The sequence below is a fragment of the Mustela putorius genome, unplaced genomic scaffold, assembly GCF_011764305.1.
Source record: "Mustela putorius furo isolate JIRA1106 unplaced genomic scaffold, ASM1176430v1.1 tig00000551_pilon_pilon_pilon, whole genome shotgun sequence".
Lineage (NCBI taxonomy): Eukaryota > Metazoa > Chordata > Mammalia > Carnivora > Mustelidae > Mustela > Mustela putorius.
Genome location: NW_025421412.1, coordinates 12,234,832 through 12,246,095, shown reverse-complemented (window position 1 = coordinate 12,246,095; position 11,264 = coordinate 12,234,832). Strand labels below are relative to the sequence as shown.

Below are 11,264 nucleotides of genomic sequence, written 5' to 3'. Positions count from 1 at the left end.
AGGCCCATGTTTTAGCTCTATCACCAGGTTTACGACGCCCGCATTGCAGCTTCTAGTGACCCATGATGCTTTAGAAATTGCATTTTCCCCAAGAAGGATTCCTTCGGGTTGATGGGAGGCGGGAGTTCCAACCTAAAGTCCATAGTTTAAGTAGTTGTCTTTAATGACCCATACTACATTCCCACACATTTGCTAGATCTAAAGTTGTTTTTCCAGAAAGGCACATATTATCATTAATCATAGTGTTGGCCTGTTTTCATGGTTTCTATTGTGCTTTTACACAGTATCAAACACTTGTGATTTTTAACCTTAGTTGCTTAATAGAGTCCCCGGAAACATCCAGGAAAAAAAAAATGGGTTCTCAGCCTGTAACCCCGGAGTTCTGATTCTAGTGGTTTAGAGTGAGGCCCAGGCACTGGTATTAAAGAATGGTTTAACTCTCCGGTGATTCTAAAATGCAGCCAATGTTGAGAAACCAATGTTCTGAGAGTTTCCTACGGGCATCCAAGTCCCCAGTGTGGCCCACAAGGCCCACACGATCAATCTGGGTCACCCCTCCCTCCGCCCTTGCTCACTGCACTCCAGACACAGGCGCCTCTTTGCTGTGCTCAAACACACCAACCGTATTACCATCTCAGGACATACGCCCTTTTGGGGCCCCTTCTGGAATGTTCTTTCCCTGGACATTTGACTATCTGGCTTCCTCATTCCATTCAGGTCTCTGCTCCAATGGCACCTCCTCAGAGAGGTCCTCCTTGGCCACTCCATTTAAAATACCAGCCTTCCCCAGTCTCTGTCCCCTGACTTCATAGCACTTTATCAACATCCGCTGTTATGTTTTGTATTTACTCTTCCGGCTGACATTAATGCCTGGGAAACAGCAGAAGCTTAATAAATACTTGTTGAATGAATCGGTGAGTGGACGAGGATATACATAAAATCATGCAAACTCGGGCATGAAGGAAGTGCTCTGAGTTTGCTTCCCAGCTCAAAAAAGCCCAGTTGCTTCCTTATACTGCCTGGTGCCATCCTGAGGAACAGCGACCCCAACTGGGATTTGTACCCGAGTCCCAGACAGAATGGAAGTCCACTAGCGCCAGTCCCAAGAAAGAAGCTTCTAGAAACAGACACTCGGTATGTATGAGGCCTTCTGATGTGTATGCATGAAAAATGTATGATAAGCCTTTCTGACATTTACAAAAGCCTTTTGTTGCTGCTACATATTGCCAAGCGTGTTCTCGTCCGCCACCTTGTGTCCAAGTGGCGACACTTCCAGACAAACCGTGCGTCATACCCGGGCTCTGTCAAAAGGAAAGTTCCCGGCAGCTGGGGTTGGCCAGGTTTGGCCAGAGCCATTTGGCAAAACACTGTGCACATCTGACCAGGCCCTGATGCTACCAATCTTCCTAGGCTCCCATTTTTTTAGAAACAGGAAGCAATGGAGGTGACTGTTCGGTTTGGTGGCTTTTGCTGGGGGTCAGCTGAGAGAAGGGCCAGGGCCAGCTGCCTTGAGCCCCACCTTACCTGGCCTTTGTTCTCCTAGTCTGACGCGGCTTCCACTATGAACCCTGTCACACCGAGACCCCTGTGATTTGGTCCAGGTAACTAAAGGCTTGTAAACTTCCCAAGTTTATCTATTTACCTATTTTGTAACCACCAGTATTCTAAAGCACATTTAGCACAGAGCAGGTGCTTACTAAGTAGTTGTAGAAGGGATAAAATAATAATTGCTAGCTAGCATTTATAGAGCACCTACTGCGTACCTTGCACTGGATGAAGCCCGGGCATTTTCCATATCCAGTCTCACCCATCATGAGGATACTCCCAGGGCTGGCCCTGGAACTCCCTTAAACCCAGACCAACAGGGACAGTGGGTCCCTGAATTCATCAGCATGGGCTGCCATGGCCAATACCACAGGCCTGGGGGCTTAGACAACAGAAAATAATTTTCTCACGGTTCTGGAGGCTGGAAGTCCAAGATCAAGGTGCCGTCAGGGTCAGCTTCTAGTGAGGCCACTCTTCCTGCCTTATGACAGCTGCCTTTTTGTTTTTGTTTTTTAAGATTTTACTTATTTATTTGGGAGAGTGAGAACGAGCGAGCGAGCAAACACAAGATGGGGGTGGGGAAGGAAGGGGCGGAGGGAGAGGGAGAAGCAGGCTCCCCACTGAGCAGGGAGCCCGACTTGGGGCTCGATCCCAGGACCCGGAGATCATGATCTTTGGATCTGTCTAAAGGCAGACGCTTCACTGACTGAGCCACCCAGATGCCCTGATAGCTGCCTTTTTGCTGTGTGGAGAGAGAGAAAAACAGAGAGGGTGGTCGGGAGAGGAGGGAGGGGGGGAGGGAGAGCAGAGAGAGAAATCTCCCGCTTCCTCTTCTTAGAACACTACTTCCTCCCAGAAGCTCTCCCTGGTTCCTGGTTCCGGGGACGCCAGCTGTAGGTCCTTAATGCTCATTGGACACACCTGGGTGTGACTCTGAGTAGCCGAGCGGAAAGTGTTAAGAATTCCTTCCAGGTTTGTAAACTGAACCAAGGGCCCCAGTAACTCTAATGACTTAGCCAAGGTTAGTTCAAGTCCTGCCGGAGCTCATTCTGACCGGTGACCCAAATCCCAGCTGAACAGCAGTCGTCTGGGCCCCAAAGTCCAGCTGAGGAAGGGGTTCTCGGCCTCTTTTGCGGGTGACAGCAAGGCTGGGGAAAGCTCTCAAACCGAGTTCCGCGACAGGTGGCCCGAAGCTCCCTTCTCTCTCTCTCTCCCGGGGAGAAGGACGGAGAGCAGTTCAGGGAGACCTGCAGGGAAGCACTTTCTGGGCTCAGCACTCAGGACCCCACGGTCCCCAGGCACAAAGGCTGGCTGCCCGGGACCAGTCCTCTGACTCCCACGAGGCTCGAAGACGTGCCTGGCTGTGCTCCAGGGGCTCGGAGAGGGCAGCCCGCCGCACCCAGCCCCGGTTCCTTTCACCCCCACGGAGCCGCCAAGTCTCGCTAGAGCGAACCAGAGCTGACATCCCGCCAAAACTCCATCGGCCGTGAACTGGCAGGGGTTAGCGGGATGAGGGAACCCGGGGCTGGAGTGGGGCTGGGTCCCCGCAGGCGGACCTCAGAGCCCCAGGCCCGGGCCCTCTCTCCACTGCCTTTGATCGGGTTGGAGTCAGAGGCCCCCGACGCGTGGGCTTCTCTCTAGAAAGCCCACAGACCCTCCAACACCACAGGGCGGAGGCAGGTGGAGGAGAATTGCTTTTTATTTTTCTGGGGGCTCTGGGAGGATTGGGAATAGGGAGTTCTTATTTATTTATTTGTCAGAGACATTTATTTGTGTGTGAGCACAAGCGGGGGCGGGCAGAGGCAGAGGGAGAAGCAGGCTCCCGGCTGAGCATGGAGCCTGATGCAGGACTCCATCCCAGGACCCCGAGATCATGACCTGAGGCCAAAGCAGACACATAACCCACGGAGCCTGGCACCCCGGTACGGGGAGCGCTTGTTCAGCAAGGCGAGCGCTCTTCACGCCACTAAACCCTACACTTAAGAATGGCCACAGGGCGAGTTTTGTTCTGTGTACTTTATCGCAACTAAAAAAAAAAAATACTCAGGACAGTTTGCACATTCTTTGCTGTCTTCTGCCTGCTGTGACTCCCCTGTCTCCTTTTCTCTCCTGCGCTGTCGCCAGCCACTACTCCTTCGGTGACTCAGGCCACTGCCCCGCAGCAGGCGGTCTTCAGAGCTAAGCCCACCCCCAGGAGCCACGGCTGGGCCTCCCACTGGCATGATGCTCAGACCCCTGGGAGCAGCTTCCGGTGTTTCCAGAACATCACACAGGCCTTCCAGGAGGTCTCCCTCCTACGATGGTAAACTGTTTCATCTTTTCTGTTTCAGTCCCCCTTCCCCACAGACGGCCTGTCCTGTCCATTGAGCCCCACCCTGGGCTGTCCATCTTGGGCTTCGAGGGAACAGCCGCCTCTCGGAAGCTTTCTGGGACCCCCTTCAGCCGGTGCCCCATCACGTGTTTGCATTTTGCTCTGCGGAAGGACACAGAATAGCCCAGGGGCTTCGGAGGCAGGCCTTTCCGCTCCCACTGGCTTGCGTTCAAACCCTGGCTTGGCCCTCTGCCGGGGAGATGGCCCGGGCCAAGTAACTTCAGCTGGTTGTTCCTCACTTTTCCTATCTCGGAAATGGGAGAAATAAGGTCTTCTTTCGGATTGTTGTAAGGCTCACACTGAGTTAATCCACGCTGTCCTTGAAATCGCTAGGTCTGTGGTGTGGCCGGCCGCCTGGGCTCTGCAACCAGACTGTGGACGTGACCTTCAGCGGCTTACTTGGCTACTCTGCGGCTGTGTTCCCCTCTGTGGAATGGAAATAACTGCAGCGCAGATCACGTAGGCATCATTTCCACTCAGAGGCAAAGCATACCACAGTGTTACTATCAGAGCAGAGCGGGGAGTTCATTCAAATTATTTGGGAGCTTACTGCGTGCCAGCCACTCTGAAACAGAGGGTTTTTAAAACCTCAGAGTGTGTGGTATGCTTTGCCTTGTAGGAGGAATGACAACGGAAAGGTCAAGACTCGCCCGGTGTCACGCAGCCGCTGCACGGACACGTAGGATGACAGTATCTCTAGAGGAGCCAGGATCCGTTCTCTTGCAGCGACGGGCAAGAGCAGACACGGCCAGCGAGAGCTCCGCACTGGAGCCCTGGTTTGCCCCATCAGAGGCGTGATATGTCAGCGAGAGGGCAGAGTGATGGGAGCGGTACACGCTGGCCAGACTCCCTTCGGCTCATCCCCATCATCTAACATCTCACCCCTCCCAGCCCAAGGCTTAGGTGTTCGTGTAACACGTCCAGGCCCGCCGAGTTCCAAGACACAAGCTTTCAGCTTTCAGCCTAGACAGAGCTGGGCAGTGAGGACCCACCAGGGCGTCGGGAGTGGGACAGCCGGGCTGGGGGATGGGAAGCCTCCCCGGGGAGGAGGCCTTACGCCTGAAAGTGAAGAGAACTCAGCCAGGCGGCCGGGGTGGGCAAAGCTGGTAGAGAGCATGTCTCAGGACTCGATTTTTCTCCTGACCTGGAAATGAGAACTTGATGCCTTCCAGAAGAAAGTCACTGTGAGTCTGATCCATGTGAGCAGAGAGAAAGGAGATGTGTCATGAGTTTAAAAAAAAAAAAAAAGTCTTGGGGCACCTAAGTAGCTCAGTCGTTAAACGTCTGCCTTCAGCTCAGGTCATGATCCCAGGGTCCTGGGATCGAGCCCCGCATCGGGCTCCCTGCTCAGGAAGAAGCCTGCTTTTCCATCTCCCACTCCCCCTTGTTCTCTCTCTCTCTCGCTCGCTGTGTCTCTGTCAAATAAATAAATAATTAAAAAAAAAAAAAACATCTTGCAAGCCTCAGTGAAGGAAGGAGGGCTTGATCTGAAGGGTAGGAAAGGCCTCCAGCAGGGTTTGACTCACATCGTGTTTCTCACTTTGGGTTTGGAGCCTCCCCTTCAGTCTGCGTCCTCAGTGCAATGAAGAGTTTTTGCACGAAGCATCTTGGAAGTCCACCACGGGCCCTTCCTCCGGATGGATCACACAAGCAAGTTCCGGTGTTCAGTCTCCCTTCCCCACAGATGGCCTGTCCTGTCCATCGAGCCCCGGCTTCGGCTGTCCATCTTGGGCTTCGAGCCTGTTCTTGGGCTGCGCGAAAGTTTGAGAACCGCTTCTTGGTTTTGTCAGAGGGACAAAGTAGAACTACTCTGGGTCTGATACCTGAGAGAAGTACTGATAGGACGAATCAAGCATGAATAATTTACACTATTTTATAAGAATTTTTATTTGAGGGGTGCCCGGGTGGCTCAGTTGGTTAAGTGTCCGACTCTTAATTTCAGCTCAGATCATGATCTCAGGGTCATGGGATTGATCCCTGCATCAGGCTCTGCACCCAGCACAGAATCTGCTTGAGATTCTCTCTCTCTGCCACTCCACGTGCGCCCCCCCAAAAGAAATAAATGTTTTTTTTAAAAAGGAATTGTTTTTGAGCAGAAAAAATGGTTGTATTGAGAAAAACACTTCAAGGTGGGACATACATATGCACATACAAAACTAAGTAATTGAAGAGAATCTTGGGTATCTATTTCCCCAGGGAAAAAAGAGGACCAGGAAGAAACAAACCTTGGTATTTCATGTTCCTGGAATTTATTATATGTGGACATTGCTTTTGTTCATACTGTTTTCCAACTTCTGATGCCATTTTATTGAGTGCACACAACTTTTAGAATCGGGACACAGATTTCTTATCCTACCCCCAAAACTTACAGACTCCTAGTCTTAAGAGTAGGAATGTATTTCATCTTTGAAACTCCAAAAAATCATTACTGGCCATTACCTGAGTGGTCTTTTGAGTCACACAAAAGTTAAGCAGAGGTAGGGCATGGAAAAAACAAAACAAAAAAACAAAAGGTAAAGTTATCCATTAATACTAGCTGGTGCTTATCACATGCCATTCTAAAGCATGTAAATTCACTTTTCACACCAGCTCCTGCCTCACTTAACAGTGTTTCCAAAGAGAGTTAGAATGCAAACAATATACAACTTTGCCACTCTTTCAGAAAATGACTAGTTAGTCCAAAACAACTTCATTTATGTGGTAGAAAAGGAGTTAAAGGCAGGGTATGGATTCGCCATTGTAGAAAAGAGTGTATATGTGTGTGTGTATTTGCTTTAAATATGACTTTTCTTAAAAGAAAAAGACTTCTTCCTGAGGTGTAGGTTCATTGCTGGCTGCTTGGAAAAAAGCTTTCTTGGTTCACAATTCCAAAGTCTTCCCCATCAGAGTGTCCTGCCACCAGGGGCGTGTTCTGGACCCCAGTCCATTCTCCACTTGCTTCCTGACATTCACATCTGTGTCTGTGAGACAGGAGGTGTCGTGCAATATATATTCATCTTCTCCGCGTTCTTTTTCTCATCCTCATTATCAAACTGGGCTTCAATCTCCGCTGGATTGACGTAAGTATAGAAGCGGGCCATGATGGCAAATATCACGCAGACCACCAGGAGCAACGCCGCGAATAGAACATACTCAGCCCACTTGGAAGGAATTGGAGTTGGAGCAAGAAAAAAACAAAAACAACACAGGTTATGGTACGGTGTGCTTTGGGAGTACGTTTTCTTGCTATGTCTAGGTAGGAGGTGCTCTGCAATTGAACTGTGATGGAGAATTGGTAGGTGACTACCATAGATCCGGAATGGCCGGCTTTTCTTGAATGCCCAAGTACAAAGATAACATTTTTTTGGAACCACACAGGAGAGCAGAAACCAAGACTCTGGGAGGATGAGAGAAAATTTCTGAAAAACCCATGTTAAGGGACAGAGCTGGCCTCTAGAAGGATGGGGACCAATAGAACAGCATACAGTACTCTTGAGCAAAAAATAACATGCAGAAGTGTTCTAAGTTAAGACCTCCACATCATCCTTTGGCAGAATCTTGAGGTTACGAGCTCACAGCAGGGGTGCGTGCTCTGATGGGACTTGGAGGGGGAAGTGAACAAACTGATAGGGTAAGGGATGACCCCCTTACAAGACAAATACTGAAATGCTAAAGGAGAGGGTTTCAGTTTCAGAGACGCTCTCATTTTATGTTAGCTGGAAAAATTACAACTACCCTCAGAAGGGCTCTAACTTTAGGTAACATGAAACTTTCTGGAAAACATGTCTGGCTTGGGGCCATTATGCAACATTCACAGAAGCTAGGAAAGATCTTTCCTTTGATAGTAAACCACTTTAGGTTATAGGTATATTAAGGCAAATCTTGGTATTTTGTCTGTCACTATCTAACTGTACACAACCAAGTGGAAATACAAAGAATCGGCACACATTTGGCCAAAAACGCATTTGGTCATCATCCTCTCTGGCTGGTTTTATTTGACCATTAGCTTAGATGACCATGTGTATACAGAGGTGGTGAGGGAGAGTCGTCATAATGACCACAGACACACACAGACTCTTTCCCCACCCCGTACCTGTTCACTGAACTGGCCTGCTCCCGCTACGATAAGCACAATGATGTTGCCCACAGCCACCGTCAACAGCCATCCTGCTTGAAGCACTGACTTCATGTTGGAGGGGGCCTGGGGAAACAACACACAGTCAGTCTCTAGATGGCAACGGCACAGCTGCAGAACACAACTTACCAATGCATTCAGTTGGGCAGTCTGCCCTAAAAATGTACATCGAAAGTGGGTTTTGCATCTATATGTGGGGTCACATATAAAAAGGCTTATCACTTGGGTAACAAGACACCCCAAACACTCATGTACGAACATACAAGAATTCCTTGTTTCCCACTCTCCACATCCTCACAGCGTTGTTGTCCTGAGTTAAATGGGCAAATCTACAGATGAATCAATTCTGTGTCTACAGAAGAGTTTCCAAGCAGAGCCATCCATCCCGTTCTCTTTCCCCTAAATGGAGGCTACTCTCTGGGCCAGGAGCTTGCTCTGCTGTGAGCTTCCCTGTCACGTCATGACACCCCTCTTGTCACCTATGATATGTCATTTTATCCGATTGTGAGGTCATCACAGAAAGGGACTGTCCAACTCATATTTATGATCTTCACCGCAAGACTTGAAGGTGCTAGGCGTTGTAGGGTCACAATGACCTTAACTGTATTTTGATGAAATTGTTGAGAAACTAGCTTCTAATCAGCAGAATTTACCTCATGAGTCTCATCTTGAACAGTTGAAAGCAATATCTTTCAACTTTTAAAAGCTGGTCTTCAACCAGCATGTAGCTATGGAGAGATCTCACCTGAGTCTTAACGATTATGAGGACACAACCCAGAAATGGACACCATAATGAACAGTTGATATCATTTAGTTGCTTCAGAACATAGACTCTGCTGCCTATCGTGGCCCTGGTCACGATCATTAATACAGCTTTCCCCCCTCAGGGCTGTAAATCTCTGGTATAGGATGTGGGAATGCAGAGTCATATGATACATGCACCCAAGAAGTTAAACAGTCATATTATTACTTGATAAAAACATGACTTGGGGGATCTCAAACACCTTGTTTGATGGAAGATACCATAATGCTTTCTAGAACCTTCCCTCCTCCCCCCAGAATCTTTTAAACTATAAATATATTGCTTATTGAAGTTAGGTCCCAACGGGGGTGGGGGTAGGAGAAGGGTGGTAGAAACAATGACCAAGAGACCTGAGAATATGAGAACTCCAGTCCCGTGACAGAGAAAACCACCTCGCCGCAAGTGAGGAGGAAATACTGTGGGATCTGCAGAGCCATGTTAACTGTGTTGGGTGAAATATCTTCAAAGATGTGCAGTTCGGGGCAGCTGATATTCTAAACCAATAAGGCAGAAGAGAGAAGATATTAAAATGGAGAATTGCTTCTAGAATAAAAACTGCTCAAACAGGCAAATGGAGCTTGGACTTCTAGAACCATGTCATACAATTTGTCAAATAAATACGGTTTTTATTTATCTATTTATTTATTTGTTTTAACACCTTAATTTTACCTTTTTCAGTTTTCCAAGATTCACTGTTTATGCACCACACTCAACGCTCTATGCAATACAAGCCCTTATGCCCTTTTAAAATATGCAACAGTGCATTTTGTCCTCTCGACAAAATGGCGTTGGTTTTGAAAATCTGTTCACTAGCATTTTGCTCTTAAATCAGACAGTAGAGTGGAAGTCAGGGTTTGTTTAAAACATTGCCATCTCTTTGAACTCAAAGTTTGTAAGTCCATGTAAATAGTCTAGGAAGAGACATCAGATACTGGTCAACGTGGACTTTTAGTCAGCCTCAGTTGTCTGTTTAGTTTTATTCTAAAAATAACAGCACACTGAAGTCAACAGTGAGTTAAAGAACTAGTGGTCAACTGAATGAATTCAAAGCCTGTTTAAAAGACAGATGCTAATGTTCCTCCATTTCAGTCATGACCAGGTCCTAAATGTTTGAGTAGAACTTCTGATTCAACAGAATGACTCACTGACCGTCCTTCCAATGACATAGGTGAACGCACTACCAAATTCCAGGTTGGATGATTGGAAATTTCTTTCACACTTTTGTGGAATCTGTTGGGTTGAGTTTATCGTAAAGTGTTTTCTGTGGAAAGAAAGAATGATATAGGTTAACTTTCCTGGTATTAACAGCTTCAATGTAATGTTTAAGGAAAAATACTTGAAATCCTTGAACTTGGGAGCACAGTGTCTAGGAGAGGTACTTACACGCCCGAAGGAAAAAATTGATACTCGCTGGCATTGTGACTGGTGACATTCACATAAACCTTGTCGTCCATGGTGATGTTGAAGCTCTCATCAAAACTGTTTATAAATCTGAAACAGAAAACCATCCGTCTTGTGACTGGACCAAGGGGTACTTTATTTAGGTCACAGTATATGCCCCTGAACTTGGACTGTGATCTCTTTTGGAAGGGACTTAAGATGTCTATGGAAGAGTTCTAGACTTATAAAGGCAGAAGGAAGCCAACCCAGGTTTGTTATTATTGACGCACTCAGGAGAACACACCCACAAGAGCTGACCACAGTCTTCTGCCTGGAGCTGTTCTAAGTGCCTGGTAACTAGGAGTAGTTCAATGGTGTGTTGAGATATTAGCCTGGATGGAAACAGGAGCTGGTTCCCCCTTCAAGAAGGCAGTGCTCTGTATTCCTTGCTCAGAAGCTTTAAAGAACTAAAAGATCAAAGTAGAAGTTGCTTAGTACCCGAACAGTCTCCGTCCGGGCTTCTTTCTGGGGGTTGGGGATGGAAGGCCATTTTCTGTCCTTTACCTGTAGGAGCCTGGGCAGGGAGGGGCCCCAAAGAGTGGAGAGGAAGAAAAGGGTCGGTCCGGCAACCAGAGACACTTTTGGGGAGCTCACCTCCGAGAGGGAGTTCTGTGTCTGCAGGACCTGGAACAGTGGTGACTGACGCTCTTCTAGAGCTTGGAGAAACTAGCACCCAGAGCCTTGGTCCTGGGTTTCAAGGCTTCCAGGGGCTGCAAAGTCCTCTATGCCTAAGCGGCTTGCCTTCAAAGGACCATAAAGATGGTGACAGTATGGACAGAAGATCGGATCCCTTCCTTCGGTGCTCCAGGCTATAGGAGACCCTGACGCTCATGCAGCACACCAGCCAGAAGGGTGCTGCCTCCAATGCGACTAGTGGATTTTCCCTGGACAGCTGAGGGAAAGCTTTCAGCAGATTATCCAATTTAAAGGATGGGCACTCATAAGATCGTACACCCAAGGACTGCAGACAACAATTTAACCTGAACATTCCT

At 48.2% G+C, this 11,264-nt stretch overlaps 1 protein-coding gene and 1 long non-coding RNA gene across 2 annotated transcripts in view; one reads left to right on the top strand and one right to left on the bottom strand.

The window, feature by feature from the left end:
• Positions 1–766: 766 nt before the first annotated feature.
• On the top strand, positions 767–5,167 carry LOC123392408. The gene is made up of 3 exons (XR_006607142.1): positions 767–1,134; positions 3,670–3,847; positions 4,250–5,167. It is a non-coding gene; the product is annotated as an uncharacterized LOC123392408 (long non-coding RNA).
• A 975-nt stretch (positions 5,168–6,142) lies between these two features.
• The window catches only part of SLC15A1 (solute carrier family 15 member 1), a 49,729-nt gene continuing 44,607 nt past the window's right edge, over positions 6,143–11,264 (bottom strand). Inside the window, 5 exon segments of the mRNA XM_045081384.1 lie at positions 6,143–7,056; positions 7,989–8,096; positions 9,183–9,326; positions 9,982–10,093; positions 10,216–10,323. Of these exon segments, the coding sequence (XP_044937319.1) occupies positions 6,865–7,056; positions 7,989–8,096; positions 9,183–9,326; positions 9,982–10,093; positions 10,216–10,323 (664 nt within the window). The 3' untranslated portion in view covers positions 6,143–6,864.